Source organism: Nerophis lumbriciformis, unplaced genomic scaffold, assembly GCF_033978685.3.
Source record: "Nerophis lumbriciformis unplaced genomic scaffold, RoL_Nlum_v2.1 HiC_scaffold_991, whole genome shotgun sequence".
In the NCBI taxonomy this organism is placed as follows: domain Eukaryota; kingdom Metazoa; phylum Chordata; class Actinopteri; order Syngnathiformes; family Syngnathidae; genus Nerophis; species Nerophis lumbriciformis.
Window position 1 is genome coordinate 3,381 of NW_027316965.1, and position 16,881 is coordinate 20,261.

Sequence of the window (16,881 nt, forward strand, 5' to 3'; positions counted from 1 at the left end):
GGAGAGGAGGCTACGCCGGATAGTCGAACCTCGGATTCAGGAGGAACAGTGTGGTTTTCGTCCTGGTCGTGGAACTGTGGACCAGCTCTATACTCTCGGCAGGGTCCTTGAGGGTGCATGGGAGTTTGCCCAACCAGTCTACATGTGCTTTGTGGACTTGGAGAAGGCATTCGACCGTGTCCCTCGGGAAGTCCTGTGGGGAGTGCTCAGAGAGTATGGGGTTTCGGACTGTCTGATTGTGGCGGTCCGCTCCCTGTATGATCAGTGTCAGAGCTTGGTCCGCATTGCCGGCAGTAAGTCGGACACGTTTCCGGTGAGGGTTGGACTCCGCCAAGGCTGCCCTTTGTCACTGATTCTGTTCATAACTTTTATGGACAGAATTTCTAGGCGCAGTCAAGGCGTTGAGGGGATCCGGTTTGGTGGCTGCAGGATTAGGTCTCTGCTTTTTGCAGATGATTTGGTCCTGATGGCTTCATCTGGCCAGGATCTTCAGCTCTCACCGGATCGGTTCGCAGCTGAGTGTGAAGCGACTGGGATGATAATCAGCACCTCCAAGTCCGAGTCCATGGTTCTCGCCCGGAAAAGGGTGGAGTGCCATCTCCGGGTTGGGGAGGAGATCTTGCCCCAAGTGGAGGAGTTCAAGTACCTCGGAGTCTTGTTCACGAGTGAGGGAAGAGTGGATCGTGAGATCGACAGGCGGATCAGTGCGGCGTCTTCAGTAATGCGGACGCTGTATCGATCCGTTGTGGTGAAGAAGGAGCTGAGCCGGAAGGCAAAGCTCTCAATTTACCGGTCGATCTACGTTCCCATCCTCACCTATGGTCATGAGCTTTGGGTTATGACCGAAAGGACAAGATCACGGGTACAAGCGGCCGAAATGAGTTTCCTCCGCCGGGTGGCGGGGCTCTCCCTTAGAGATAGGGTGAGAAGCTCTGTCATCCGGGGGGGCCTCAAAGTAAAGCCGCTGCTCCTCCACATCGAGAGGAGCCAGCTGAGGTGGTTCGGGCATCTGGTCAGGATGCCACCCGAGCGCCTCCCTAAGGAGGTGTTTAGGGCATGTCCGACCGGTAGGAGGCCACGGGGAAGACCCAGGACACGTTGGGAAGACTATGTCTCCCGGCTGGCCTGGGAACGCCTCGGGATCCCCCGGGAGGAGCTGGACGAAGTGGCTGGGGAGAGGGAAGTCTGGGCTTCCCTGCTTAGGCTGCTGCCCCCGCGACCCGACCTCGGATAAGCGGAAGAAGATGGATGGATGGATGGAAGTGGAAAATTGTTAAAAATTTTAACAAATGGAAGAACGACCTAGAACGTATTAACGTTGGTTTGTATGCAGTACATCATTTAAAAAAAATATATCAGTAAAAAAGCAATACCTCACTGTCCAAACCCTTACAAAGGTCAGATAAGGCCAACTGAGCAGCCTTTTGCTTCGCTTCCTTAATACTCTTCCCCTCACACGCAGGGTAGTGTTGTCCATCGATCACTAACTTGAAGACAAATCTGCGTTGACAGGAAGGGAACATTTGACATCATTAATGTAGAGATTGGGATGTTATACTCAGGATGAGCAATACCTAAGGTCATGAGGAGGGCCACATCTCTCCATTTCGATGAAATTAGGAATGCGATTTGTTCTCTGACAGATGGAGAGGACGCGTCCGATAAAATTTGGCTCAACAAAGTCATCTTTGGTCTTCAAATTGTGTGTCTTGCCACTGCAGTACCAAAGAAACAGGTAGATATTGATCAAATCAGTTAACAAACTGTTAGCTATCAGACCAAATGATACCAATAGTGTGTGCTTACCAAATCTCCGATATACTTTTCCTCATGTCTTCTATTTGTTGACTGGAGGTAGAAGAGGGTTTCTCATCTCCAGTCTTGACATAAATAAAATAATAGTGATGGCTTTAGTAGAGTGGTGCCTCCTTACTAATAGGGCTGGGGCAATAAAACAATATCAATATATATCATACTTGCCAAGCCTCCCGGATTTTCCGGGAGACTCCCGAAATTCAGCGCCTCTCCCAAAAACCTCCCGGAAGAAATTTTCTCCCGAAAATCTCCCGGAATTCAGCCGGAGCTGGAGGCCACGCCCCCTCCAGCTCCATGCGGAGCTGAGTCCAGTGTGCGCACACAAGGAGACGAAGCAGAAGAACGAGACCATAGTCTAAGAGCGCAGGGGAGACACTTCTCCAGGGCCGATGTATGCTCGAGGCAACACCTTTCACCTTACCCGGCAGTGGGTCTCCACAGCGGACGACTTTAGGGTGAATGATGAGTCCAGCGATTAGTTGCAAATCTTGCTTTATTGATTGCTTGCACTCAGCCAATCCAACACAAAACCAACTAGTCCCTCCCCGCACTCGCTACCGCTCCCTCTCTTCTCTCGCCCACACACTCACTGACGTCTTTCACCTCACATGTTGTCACCTATTAAAGGGCCACACACACACATACTCTACTCTCATAACACACAGTACAGTTAGTAGAACAACTGTGTTTTCATTACTGTGTATTTGATAGGCGCCATTGCCCCGGAATTGTATTGCATTGTACTTTCAAGTACAACAATGAGTAGATGAGTGTTATGTGTGTGTATATGTGTAAATAAATGAACACTAAAATTCAAGTATTTATTTTATTTATATATATAATAAAATAAATAAATATATATATAGCTAGAATTCACTGAAAGTCAAGTATTTCATACATACATACATACATATATGAATGAAATACTCGAGTTGGTGAATTCTAGCTGTAAATATACTCCTCCCTCTTAACCACGCCCCCAATCACGCCCCCGCCACAACCACGTCCCGCCCCACCCCCACCCCCGACCACACCCCCCACCCCCCACCTCCCGAAATCGGAGGTCTCAAGGTTGGCAAGTATGATATATATGGCGATAGACACATAATCGATATCAATAAAAAATATGTTTGATAAAACGTTCGATAAACTGTATACATATTTTTTGGTCGGAAGAATCAGAAAGTTGTGAAGCAAGGTTGGTTCTATGAACACAGGAACTCACGCTCCGATAACCTAACAAAACAGTCAGTGATCTCTGAGCAATGGGAGGGACACACTAAACAGCCAATCACGTAACAATATCAACTATCAAGTTTGGTTGCCGCATCCTGCTGTCTCGCTGTTAATTCTCTGCATGGAGTGAAAAGAGAAACTAAAAATGAGTGCTGCATAGAGCGAAGAAAATGTCAATAAAACAGTAAAAATCACCTCGATGGAAGTGGGGGGGGCTCATTTCCCTTTAGCGCGGATAAATGTATTGCTTTTCAGGTTGACCTATGACCTCACACTAGGGTTCGGCAGCCCCATACAAGTAGTACGTGATGTCCGCTGTAATATTGGGACAGATTACAAATAATACGTCTGTAATGGCTATGCTGATGTTAAATTGCAGACAGCATCAGGAAATTATCTTATATTGCGCTACGAACGAGACGCTACTACCAAGAATGTATTGGAGCAGATGAAGGTGCGCAGCAAAGAAAGACCGGCGGCAGAGAGTTTATTTCGCAGGAATTTTCAGACGGAGAATCATGGTAACAACATTTTCTAATGTCTCAGAGTTCATTGATAAGGCTCTGTGGATTAATGGAAGGAGTTTTACAGCCGAAGGAAAAGACTGTTCGTGCCTAGACTGATACTGTTCCACATGAAGGTTGCTATTGTTCTGGACTATCTAGCCAGTTGTGTGGAATACAGAGTTATTGTTTGGAGTGTACAAATGCAGCGTGAAGAGGTTTGTGTGCACTTTAATATTCACCTTTAATATACCTGCTTGGTTCTCCTTCATCTCATTCGTATTTCGTTTGGGAGTCTCAATTTTACATTTCCCTTTGCTACCCTCCTAAATAAATCTGTCTATTTTTTTTCCCTAATCGATGCACTTTAAAATGTTATGTTCTTTTACTTTGTGAAGCAAATAAAGTCTCCTCTTCATTACAATTGTTTATATTTTTATTGAATGGTATCTGCTTCCGGGTTGTATCCCGCATGTTGAGACTGGCGCATGCGCAATACGAAGGGTCCTCTATGGCGGTCGAAAGATCTGGTTTTCAATCGCATTACCCAGGCGTATGAGTCCGACTTTACAAAAACCGAACAGATTAAGGTGTTTCCATGGGTTGTACAATGCTTATTTAGAGACAAACTATTTGAGAAATTGGACGAACTTAGTGCATGGACACATACTGACTGTGAGTCACCATGAATCACACTTTGTCTCACCGGTGAAATAAGTAAACGAGTGGTCTTCAAAAAGTTGCCAAACAATGGAAGGGTGTCTCCTTGCTGTGTTTTCTTAGCACTTACATAAGTAATAAAAGTTAGATTGCACACTCATGGAGGTTTAGTTCACGCTGTGGTAAGGTACACTACCTGGGCTTGTGGTGGCGGAGCTCTGCTCTCATCTGCCCTGGCAAACCGAGCTGAGTTACGCCACACTTACAGTTGTGCTACACTGCCACAGATCCATTGTAATTTGTTATGAGTGAAGCGCCAAATCCGCATATGTGACAGTCTTCCACGAATAACTGAATATACAGGAAACACTGGATATATTTTTTAAGACCACATGTTATTTTTCTGCACTAACTCAGTGCTAAGACGTCGAGAATTGATGCAGCTAGCGGGGGGGGGGGGGGGGGGGGTGTTTTGCCGTATCCAGCACTGACGATACTGAAAAAGGCAGGTATGGATGTATTTTTTACGTTTTGGCACCAAAGTATCAATACTTTTGACACCACTAAGTTGAATAGTAAAACAGTTGGGGCTTTCTGGGAATGCAGCGGGCCAGTCTGAAACAAAAAGTCCAGCGGTAAATTTTTGTCCCAGTCAGCTCCTGAATGTATCGCATAGTGTCTCATATTGTGGCATCTCCTAAGATTAAACAACATAAAAAAAGGCCCTTTTTGCATAGTAGGGGAGGTAAAAGACATGTGTGTACAAGATTACCATTCATGATTACTTACCACTGAAGCATTTATCTTAAGATAAGCAAGTTTTGCAGCTTCTTCCTCAGCTTCCTTCTTTGTTGTCCCAGTTGCATCCGGATACTCAATCTTTCCAACCAAAAATCTACATCTGTTATACAAAACATATAGTCTAAAACAGTAATCTATAGCGCTGCGCAACATAGCTTATAAGGACATTATTGTAACTTACTGAAAAGTCGTGCCTTTGGTGGACTCGTGACAGGTGATCTGCATGTTGATTTTTTTACCGTAAGAATGGAGCCAGGATACATGATCATCATGAGAATGGACCAGTCCCACAGAGGAATCTGATGCACTCTCTGTCTGTCAACATACAACATAATCTACATTAATTTAATGTTACCACAAAAATAAACACATAAAGTGATGTTATTGACCATCTAAATAATAACCTCTTTCAATAAGCCCTGTAGAGCATGCTTGGCAGCCTTTTGTTTGGCTTCCTTCTTTTTTTTTCCCACTCCTTCTAGGTAGGCCTTACCATTGACAACAGCTTTTATGGCAAATCTGTGAACACAAAAATGTTCCACACAACCACTGCATTAACGTTTAACAATTGAACACACACAACATTGAAGTATTTTGTTTACAATATCAATTTTCATTAGTGAACAACTCCTTAAATACATCCCAAATATGTTATTTCAACTCACTTTTTAATGTGATCCGGGCCTTCAGTTCCTGCGTCTTCATAGTGGTGTTTCAAATCATGTCTTTGAATGTAAGTGTTTAGTTTGGCTACGTAATCGTCAGCATCCATCGTTAATTAATCGTCATGTGTAAAAAAAATATATTTAAGAGTCCGAATTATTCGGCGGTCGGCGCCCATACGAGTGTGCTGTGTCAACTCCAGCACACGCATAGGTTTCGGTTTCGAGTTCTCGAAATGAAAACCAGTCACCCTCCGAATGGTGCCTTCACGTGTAATCCAAAAATCCATAACTTTCTATTTAAACATTTATTAAATAGAAGAACAAGTCGTGCGATGATGAAGTTTATACAAAATAAGCGCCAATAGCGTGTGTTTTTATAAATCTTAACACATTTAAAAAAAAAAAAGCACCACACAAAAAACGTCCAGGAAGTCAACAGTACAGCTACGACTCACAGGAAATGTAGTTCACATCCCAGCACTGTTTATTACGGTGACTAAACCTATAAAGTGCATCTCATAATTAGAATATCGTGCAGAAGTTAGAAGACGTTATTAAAGGCTCAACAAGTTGTTTTTGTTTATTTCTTGATGAGACCGCGAACTGGTACACTGAAAAAAATACATTTCAAAAAAGTAAAACTACGTTTGTTTATTTTTCTTCTCTAAAAAGAAAAACATATTTTGTTCAGCAATTTTTTTCCACGAGAAAAATAATCTCCTATTAGGTAAGTATAACGAGCCAGTTCTTATGAAATGTTCCCAGAAATGTGTTGTTTTTTCTTTGACAAGTTAAACCTCATATTATGAAGTTCAAACTAAAACTGGTTACCTAACTTTTTAAATTCAAGAACAGACACACACAGAACATACATCTATTGTAACATGTATTTTAAGCGAAAAAACAAAAAAACAAATGAATGAGGGCCGCACAGTTGCCAAGTGCAGGCCTGCACTTGACAACTGTGCGGCCAAAGTGCGTTCCGGGGGCCACAGTTCAGTCGTAATTGACCCTCTGCATATTGTAAAAGTAAAGTAAATTCATATCAATATAAATGTATTATTTCATTCGATGAAATAATACATATAAATAGTCATGAAAATAAAGGAAATGCATTGAATGAGGAGAAGGTGTGTCCAGAGAAGGTGTGTCCAAAATTTTGGCCTGTACTGTATGTGTATATATATATATATATATATATATATATATATATATATATATATATATATATATATATATATATATATATATATATATATATATATATATATATATATATATATATATACATACATATATATATATATATATATATATACATATATAAATATATATACATACATACATATATATTTATATATACATACATACATATATGAATATATATATTACTTATATATATATATATATATATATATATATATATATATATATATATATATGTATGTATATATATATATATATATATATAAGTAAATATATATATATTTACTTATATATATATATATAAGTAAATATATATATATATATATTTACATACATACATACATATATATATGTATATGTATGTATGTATGTATGTAGGTATGTATATATATATATATATTTATATATATATAAGTAAATGTATATTTACATACATACATACACATATATATACCTTATATATATATATATATATATATATATATACATATATATACATATATATATATATATATGTATATATATATATATAATGTATATATATATATATATATATATATGTATATATATATATATATATATATACACACAGTATATTATCTCAAACACCCTTGGCCTAATGGTAAGCATGTTGGCTGCAAAGTTAGTAGATCTGAGTTTGCATATCTGTTTGAGCGTCTTTGTGAAGTTTGGATGTTTTCCTTGTGCATGTGTCAGTTTTCCATGACCGCTTTGAATTCATCCCTTATTAAAAAAATATGTATGTTAGGCTAATTGGACAATAATTGTATAACAAATTACGTACTGCGGGTCTTTATTTTTTTTAAGATCTAGGAATCATTGGATTTCTGCTAAAAAAGGTATTACATTAAAACAATTTATAATTTTTAGAGGCTAAAGCACATACAGTATTTCATATCAATAAAGAACAATCTTAGATCTAGAATATATATTATTTTTTCTTGCATCTATTCTCATAAAAGTACATTTTATCTGAATTTATGAATCGAATAAGAGCAATTGGCTTAAGCTATGCAAAATGAACAGCTTGTTTAAAATTAGACCTGACTCCTTTTTCTAGGACTCATTTTATTCTTCAAGTCACGAGAAAAATTTTCTAATTATAAGAATTACAACCAAGCAATTGTTTATTATCTCATTGGTAGATTTGTGTTGCTTGAGGTAAGAGAAGTTGTCTTATTTGTTTTAAGCAGATTTTGCAGTGTAGTTTATAATATTTAACTTTTAGACAACTTTCTTTAATTTATGAAATGTTGAAAACTAGGTTTTTCACAAAAAATGCTACTTATACAGAAATAAATATACTTTTTTAGTATGCACTGTTCACTGTTATTGAGATTGGCCTGTACAGTACGTATATGAATGGGCATACACATTTACTCAACACTTTAATGTAGCAAATACAGTAGAAGCAAACATAATATAACTTGTTAATAACATTAGTTTGTCTTTACAACTGGATTAAGCATAACAACTAGTCACCCATTTCTAAAGGCAAAATAAATGATCTTGTAAACTTTTAGCTTCTATATATTTACCGTACAACTTTTCTTCACACGGATCACAGGTGAGCTTGAGCCTATCCCAGATAACTTTGGGCAAGAGGATGCTGGACTGAACATTGACATAAACCTATATGTACATCACATTGTTAAAAATCACTAACTAATATTTACCAAAAAATGTCCCCAAACAGAAAAATATTGTATGTCAGATGTTGTATCCAATTTGATAAAAACAGTTTTGCTTCAGTACACAGCCCATTATTTTGCAAAGAGCACCTTGTTATTGTCTGTTTCACAACATAAAAGTAGCATCCTGCTCGTAACTACTGCACATAATATATTTTTGCTATGATCATTCATGGTCTGCTGCAGTATCCCCAGGACAGTTAGAAGAAAGATCTTCTTCATCTGGAAAGAAGGAAACATGTCCGCCAACAAGAGGTGAAAACAACTACAAGTGTATTATTAGCTTACCATTATAGGTAGTTCCACACCATATGCAGTAAAAATGGATTCCTCTTAAATATGAAGTCAAAATCTGTAGTTGGTCAAAGGACTGAAAGAAATAATAATCTGAATTAATGACAGTTATTTTGTGTAACCTCAGGCAGTACAAGCATTATTAACTCTCCTGTATTGTTTGATATGAAACCCTTCAACCATAACACATACAGGCAGGTGAACAGGCCGCATGTGACGTTTGTGGGTTTTGGTGCCTCACATAACAACAATTATATGCTGTAGTGAAAAACTGTAATTATGTGATGTGTCATATTGTAATTGTATGCATGTTCGGAATAAACTAACACCATAACCATAACAATAACCTTTACTGCTCCATATTATCATATTGGATTGAATACTGCACAAAATATATGGTTGGTAATTATTTTACAATAATAAATAAATACTAACAGTTAATTCCGCAATATCTTCCTCCCTGGCTTCCTCCTCCAATTGAAGACCATCAACCTCTTCTTCATTTTCAACTTTAGGCCAATACCATTCTTCCCGAGGGACTGTGATGCCCTGAAATCAAAGGAAACATTGTCAAAATAATTTACAAACTGAAAGGCGCAATTGTTGCTTCCAAATAATCATCTGTCATTTTTCTGTACTGGTGGATTATGTCAATAATTGTCAATATGATTTTGCGCTATAACCAAACATTGTCCAACCTTTTGAGAATCCAAATGCTCACAGGCTCGCTGACTTCTTCTGAGGTCCCCTTCAATCTTTCGCTCCTCTCTCTCAGTTCTAACTCTCGACCTAGAGATGAGACATACTGTGAAACATTGTGGGATTGCACAGTGCTCAAAGGCCAAGGAGTTTCTGTTTCAGTTTTTACCGAAAGTCTTCCAGTGATTTGGTCTCATTCTTTTGTTTGGCCTGTACTTTTTTCCGATAGTGCTCCAGTTCCTCCTCAGCTTTTCGCTTCTTTGCCTCTTCCATCCCAATGCCACCTCTGTCTATTTTTTAAAGGATACAAGTTATATGTACAAATAATGAGCAGACGACACTTATACTGTATCAAGCGGAACAAAAACAACGTCTTACCAGTTTTAATATTGAGTGGAATTGGATCTATTCTGCCCGCCCCTGAAAAAAAGCACACATATTATTATGAATACATGGAAAAAATACAATAGAATTTTAAAAATCAATAAGAGAAAAAAAATCATGCCTTCTTTTCCAAGGCCTTGTCCAGCTTTGTAACCCATTTTCTTCAAAAGTGCAAATCCCTTATTCTCATTACTAATGGAGCTCTGTAAAGCTGCTTCACGACTTTCCTTTTCTTGCTCTTTGAAGGTTTTTTGACGGTTTTTAATGTTGCTCTCTTTGTGCTTTTCCTCACGTTTTAGGGCTTCTTGTACTCGCCTCACCTTGGAAACACCTGGTTTGACGTCTTGTCTGACATAGAATGGAAGGGTACAATATATTATAATAGCATAAGGTGATTATAATTGATGCAAAAAATGCTGTACTTGCAGTAAACACACTATTGTGTTTAGATATGAATACAATATTTAGAGTTAGTTTAAGGGAAATGTGAAATGTTCATTTATACAGTGCTATGCTGTGTAATAACATTGATTTAGTAACACATTTTGGATTTGATTTAATTAGATTTTTAAAACATATTGATGAACACATAGGTGTAAACATGCAAGATTGTAGCCAGTGGCTAATTTCCATATTTCGTCCCTGCCAAACACAAACGAACATGACAGCACTAAACGCCGGGACAATAAGGCCATATACAACATCCATCCATTTTCTACCGCTTGTCCCTTTTCTACCGCTTGTCCCTTTTGCGGATCGCGGGGGATGCTGGAACCTACAATAAAACAATAATAATATAAAGTACAGTAGATTAAAAAAAAATCAACAATAAACCATATTACTAATGACAGCCAAGCAATTAAATGACCATAGAAAGTTGGATTTAAGAGCTCAAATGTTTAAGTGCTGAAGTGTTTTAAAGTTAAGATATACAAGAGGAGAATTGCACATTGCTCGTTACAAGGCGCTAATTCTCAAGTTTTTAAAGTGCTGGTATAAACTGCACATTGCACTAATTTTGCACACACGGGCGTGTGGGCTTATTGCACAGGTTCGCATACATAGTTGTGATGATGTACTATTTCACAGCATAACACAATGTATATGTAAGCAGACAGGGTCACGAGATTACATCAATGTGATAAAACAACACTAGATCCTACAATATTTCAGAATGCTCACAAAATAGTAACGTCGACAGTAATTGTTTTCAATACATCCATCCAGCCTTCAATTTTCTACCGCTTGTCCCTCTCGGGGTCGCATATATTGTCAATACAAACGCGTACATTTGATTGAGGAAAGCATCGGACATATAATCGTCTTCCTCGTCGGACATTATTGAAATGAAAACCAGCAAATGAAAAACTGAAAGCTATGGTTGTTCTACAATGTTTTGGTTCGTCGACAATAACTTCCGACGAGCTACAAATTACACTTACGGTTCCTAGCTTCCTATTCGTCTTGCAGTTGTTTTTAAAAACAAACAAACACGTACGGTGATAATTCGTAATATATTTAAAAAACAGTTATAGTTCTATTTTTCTTTGAAGTTTGTTTTGAGAAAGAGTGAAATTCAGGTTATTCAGTGGTTCAATACCGGACACGTGTTAATGCGACACCATGTAGTCTCGTCTAATCAGGTTATCTGGACACAAGATGAATAACTTGGTTAGCTCATGTTTGTAAAGCTGTTGACTGAAACAAATTAGTGTCTTACAACAAGGTGTATAATATTAGGTGGTATCATTTGACCTGTGTCTGGATTTGGCGAAGCGTAGCTTTTCATCGCAAGGACTCGCTAGCTTGAGGCTGCTAACTAGCTAGCCTTTCAAACAGCTGGGGTAAGCTGTCAACGCACAACAGGAGCGTCTGGCGGTTTAAATACACACGGTAAGTAATATAACGTAATATAACATTCAGCGTGTTGTTTCAGTTACATGATTAATAATGATGCACGTAACGCTGTGCAGCCACTGTCATGTTTTGATTATTCTAAGACTGTTCAATACAGAACATCCTCGCAATGGAGTTGGCTCACAGTCTCCTGCTGAATGAAGAAGCTTTAGCCCAGATAACCGAAGCAAAAAGGCCCGTTTTCATTTTCGAATGGCTTCGGTTTTTGGATAAAGTTCTTGTGGCGGCAAATAAGGTGACTTGCATCATAGTTTCTGCAGCTTTCATGAGATGGCAACCAGCTAAGAATGTTTGTGTTTGCACGGCAGGTGGATGTGAAGGAAAAGCAGAAGAAGCTTGTGGATCAGTTGACCGGACTGATCAGCAGTGCTCCAGGTCCACCTACGAGAAAACTGCTTGCCAAAAACCTTGCCACCCTCTACAGCATTGGCGACACATTCACTGTTTTCCAGACGCTGGATAAATGCAATGATATCATCAAAAGCAAGGATGACACACCTGCCTACTTGCCCACAAAACTGTAAGATGAAGTTCAATTACTGCAGTTGTTTTCATACTGAAGTGTAATTCTGGTCTTGTCGTCCCCTCCCGGGCCAAGGGACGACAGGGATGCGTAGTTGGATCAAAATAGACGTCAGAGACGCTTTGCTGAACCAAAAGTTGCTTTATTACAAGCAAGCGTTATTTAAACAGGTCTGCAGTACTCGGAGGAATCTTAGTCAAAAATGGAGGATTCCTAACCTGCCAAACCGTCAGTTTATATATTCCTTATTTGTTTGTCTGGGTGTGGGCTTAGTCCCAACAGCACCACCTGACCATAAAAGTAGAAGTTTGTGTGTAAGTGTCTGGAAAACAACTGCTTTGAGTCATAACGTAGTCTCCTCTCAAGGATATGGCTATCTCTTTTGCATTCCAAAGTCCCAATTAGGGCCTCCTTCCTATGAGAAGTGATCCAATTCGCCTGCGAATAGCAAACTAAGTTAAAGTAAAGGAACCAATGATTGTCACACACACAATAGGTGTGGTGAAATTAACCTCTGCATTTGATCCATCCCCTTGTTCACCCCCTGGGAGGTGAGGGGAGCAGTGAGCAGCAGCGGTGGCCGCGCTCGGGAATAATTTTGGTGATTTAACCCCCAATTCCAACCCTTGATGCTGAGTGCCAAGCAGGGAGGTAATGGGTCCCATTTCTTTAGTCTTTAGTATGACTCGACCGATCTCAGAGCGGACACTCTAGCCACAAGGCCACTGAGCAGGTGCCTTATCTTATCATGTGCTCAAACTGAAATACCACTCTGTACTCAAACTTGAAGGTTTTCTTTTTCAAAGATGAATATGAACATTCACCATATGTACAACATAATATGAGTTAATTAATACACTTCAATACATTATCCCTTGCATTTTTGCAGTTTTTTTAAAGTTCCAGTAATATACCATGTTTCCCTATTCAAGGGATTTCGTCATTAAGACAGATGTCACTCTGCAAAAGGATGGTTCGCATTTTAATGGAGGATTAAGCGTACATGAGAGATAATGCTCTGGCAGACACTGATGCAGTCTAATAATTATTGCATGGTCATGTAACACTCTTTGCCGATCCAGTCATTTGTATTTCCTTATGGGAGAATTTAACATAAATAGTGCCACTCTGCATAGATGTAGCTTAACTTCCCTTAGCTGTGCATCCGGAAAGTATTCACAGCGCTTCATTTTTTCCAAATTTTTTCAGCTTTATTCCAAAATGAAATACATTAATTTTTCTCCTCAAAATTTTACATGCAATACCCCAAAATGACAAAGTGAGAAAGTTTTATTTTTTGCAAATTAAAAAAAAAAAAAACAACAACTAATAAAGCACATGCACATAAGTATCTATAGCCTTTGCAATGAAACTGAAAAGTGAGATCAGGGGCATCCTGTTTCAACTGTTGATGCTTGAGATATTCCTACAGCTTAATTGGAGTTCACTTGTGGTAAATTCAGTTGCTTGGACATGATTTAGAAAAGCACACACTTGTCTATATATAAAGTCCTACAATTGACATGACATGAATAAGGTCAAAGGAATTGTCTGTAGATCTCCGAGATAGGATTGTCTCGAGGCACTAATCTGGGAAAGGGTACAGAAAAATATCTGCTGCCTTGAAGTTCCCAATGAGCACAGTGGCCTGCATAATTATTTAATGGAAAAAATGTTTGAAACCACCAGGACTCATACTAGAGCTGGCCGGCCGTCTAAACTGAGCGATTAGAGGAAAAGGGCCCGAGTCAGAGAGGGGGTCAAGAACTTGATGGTTACTCTGTCGAGCTACACAGCATTGAGGAGAATTTTACAGAAGGACAACCATCTCTGCAGCAATCCACCATTCAGGATTTTAAGGTCAAGTGGCCAAACGTAAGCCATTTTTTCGTAATAGTTTGCCAAAATGCACCTAAAAGACTCTCAGACCACGATTAAGAAAATTCTTTGGTCTGATGAGACAGAGATTGAACTTTTTGCCATAAATGCCAGGCATCATGTTTGGAGGAAACCAGGCACCGCTCATCACCAGGCCAATACCATCCCTACAGTGAAGCATGGTGGTGGCAGTATCATGCTGCGGGTATGTTTTTCAGCAGCAGGAACTGGGAGACTAGTCAGGATAGAGGGAAAGATGAATGCAGCAATGTACAGAGACATCCTGGGTAAAAACAATGCTTCCCATCCAACCTTATGAGGTGCTGCAAAGAGGAATGGGCGAAACTGCCCAAAGATCGGTGTGCCAAGCTTGAGGCATGGTATTCAAAAATAATTGAGGCTGTAATTTCTGCCAAAGGTGCATCAACAAAGTATTGAGCAAAGGTTGTGAATACCTACAGTATGTGCATGTGATTTGTTAGTTTAAAAAAAGAAAAACATTATTTAAAAAAGCTCCAAAAATGTTTTCCCATTATCATTAGGGGGTATTGTCTAGAATTTTGAGGACAAAATAGTATTTATTCCATTTTTGAATAAGGCTGTAACATCACAAAATGTGGAAAAAGTGAAGCGCTGTGAATACTTTCCGGATGCCCTGTATATTCTTCTAGGTGAGACAGAACCAACAGAGCCTTTTTTAGTTGCAGGGATCACACTCCATTTTGCCTCATTTTCGGCAAGACTTGATCTACTTGATCGCACGCGATCGACTAACTGATTATTATGCCCATGCCTAGTTTGGGTTACCCACTTCTGCTATGCTAAAATAACGTTGAGCCAGGAGCTTTCAGATTAGCTCTATAGGGTGGCCTTTTAGCATATTGACTCTAATCAAAAAGTTATGTCATGAATGTAATAATGCATAATAATTTGTGATTATTCACCAAATCATGAACATAATCTGATTATTTTTTATTTTAGCGCCGCAGTGGCATGTGTCGGAGCTTTTTATGAGAAGATGGGGAGGATGCTTGGAAGCTCCTTTCCAGACACTATTAATAATCTTTTGAAGGCATTAAAGAGTGCAGAGGTACAGTATGACATCTTAATAAAGTCATGACAACAGAAATTCAACTTGAGTGTATTGGAACTCAGTAAATGCATGCATTCTTCAGAATATGATGCATATATGTCCGTTTTCATAATTCTTCTGCTTTATGCAGTCCCAAGGCAGAGGAGAGATACTCCTCAGTCTGCAGAAGGTGCTAAATGGACTAGGTGGAGCTGCAGCTTCATGTCACAGGGACATCTACAAGAATGCCCGCTCTTTACTCACAGACAGGTCCATGGCTGTGCGTTGTGCAGTGGCAAAGGTGAACCGTGCACAGTATAAGCATCATACAACTATATAATGTCAACAACTACCGTATTTTTCGGACTAAAAGTTGCAGTTTTTTTCATAGTTTGGCCGGGGGTGCGACTTATACTCAGGAGCGACTTATGTGTGAAATTATTAACACATTAGCGTAAAATATCAAATAATATTATTTAGCTCATTCACGTAAGAGACTAGACGTATAAGATTTCATGGGATTTAGCGATTAGGAGTGACAGATTGTTTGGTAAACGTATAGCATGTTCTTTATCAATCAATCAATCAATCAATCTTTATTTATATAGCCCTAAATCACAAGTGTCTCAAAGGGCTGCACAAGCCACAACGACATCCTCGGTACAAAGCCCACATATTTATGTTATAGTTATTTGAATGACTCTTACCATAATATGTTACGTTAACATACCAGGCACGTTCTCAGTTGGTTATTTATGCCTCATATAACGTACACTTATTCAGCCTGTTGTTCACTATTCTTTATTTATTTTAAATTGCCTTTCAAATGTCTATTCTTGGTGTTGGGTTTTATCAAATAAATTTCCCCAAAAAATGCGACTTGTACTCCAGTGCGACTTATATATGTTTTTTTTCTTTCTTTATTATGCATTTTTGGCAAGTGCAATTTATATTCCGGTGCGACTTATACTCCGAAAAATACGGTAATCATTTTCATTTGTAGGTTTTCTACAAAAGCATATAACTGATCCTACTTGAAGTTCAAACATTCTCATCTACTATTCTACTAGGTGCTGATATGATACTGTACTGTCATCATATTAGCTAAACTTTACAGCGAAAATACAGAATACCCCCTATTGAGAAATATGATTTTATGTTAAACCAATACATTATATCTATGGTTTTATATATTGGCTCAGATGTTATAGTAACTTGAGGGTTCCAGATTCGTATAGCAGCTTTCGCCATCTTAGTCACGGCCATTATGTTCTTGAGACACTTTGCCCACCTTGCTTCTGATGGGTCGTGGTTAGCACTTTGTATGGCAGCTTCCGCCATCAGTGAGTGAATGTGTGTGTGAAAGAGATGTATAATGTAAAGCACTTTGGGTATTGTTGCAGGTATGGTAAGGCCCTATATAGGTGTTTTAAAGCCCTATATACAGTAGATACAGACCATTTACCTTGTATATAATATGGAATATATATAATATATAATGCTGTGTAGCTGTTAT

At 38.8% G+C, this 16,881-nt stretch overlaps 3 protein-coding genes across 5 annotated transcripts; 1 reads left to right on the forward strand and 2 right to left on the reverse strand.

The window, feature by feature from the left end:
- Window positions 1–865: 865 nt before the first annotated feature.
- LOC140678536 (interferon-induced, double-stranded RNA-activated protein kinase-like) lies at window positions 866–6,064 on the reverse strand. The gene is made up of 7 exons (XM_072912803.1): window positions 5,681–6,064; window positions 5,420–5,534; window positions 5,197–5,330; window positions 5,004–5,115; window positions 1,807–1,880; window positions 1,575–1,715; window positions 866–1,500 (listed from the first exon to the last, which is right to left on the reverse strand). The coding sequence occupies exons 1-7, from the start codon at window positions 5,785–5,787 to the stop codon at window positions 1,356–1,358; spliced, it is 828 nt and encodes a 275-aa protein (XP_072768904.1). The 5' UTR covers window positions 5,788–6,064; the 3' UTR covers window positions 866–1,355.
- Window positions 6,065–8,282: 2,218 nt separating this feature from the next.
- Window positions 8,283–11,388, reverse strand: LOC140678537 (G patch domain-containing protein 11-like). Of its 2 annotated transcripts, none has more exons than XM_072912804.1 (8): window positions 11,265–11,388; window positions 10,097–10,323; window positions 9,970–10,011; window positions 9,761–9,881; window positions 9,591–9,681; window positions 9,328–9,441; window positions 8,887–8,968; window positions 8,283–8,820 (listed from the first exon to the last, which is right to left on the reverse strand). In XM_072912804.1, exons 1-8 carry the CDS (start codon window positions 11,312–11,314, stop codon window positions 8,765–8,767), a joined length of 783 nt encoding a protein of 260 aa, XP_072768905.1. In that variant the 5' UTR covers window positions 11,315–11,388; the 3' UTR covers window positions 8,283–8,764. The 2 variants fall into 2 exon arrangements, with proteins under 2 accessions (XP_072768905.1, XP_072768906.1); XM_072912805.1 differs by having other exon boundaries at window positions 11,158–11,296.
- On the forward strand, window positions 11,133–16,665 carry LOC140678538 (HEAT repeat-containing protein 5B-like). Of its 2 annotated transcripts, none has more exons than XM_072912807.1 (5): window positions 11,133–11,868; window positions 11,976–12,127; window positions 12,201–12,412; window positions 15,275–15,383; window positions 15,517–16,665. In XM_072912807.1, the coding sequence occupies exons 2-5, from the start codon at window positions 12,002–12,004 to the stop codon at window positions 15,703–15,705; spliced, it is 636 nt and encodes a 211-aa protein (XP_072768908.1). In that variant the 5' UTR covers window positions 11,133–11,868; window positions 11,976–12,001; the 3' UTR covers window positions 15,706–16,665. The 2 variants fall into 2 exon arrangements, with proteins under 2 accessions (XP_072768908.1, XP_072768907.1); XM_072912806.1 differs by having other exon boundaries at window positions 11,138–11,868; window positions 11,990–12,127.
- Window positions 16,666–16,881: the final 216 nt, after the last annotated feature.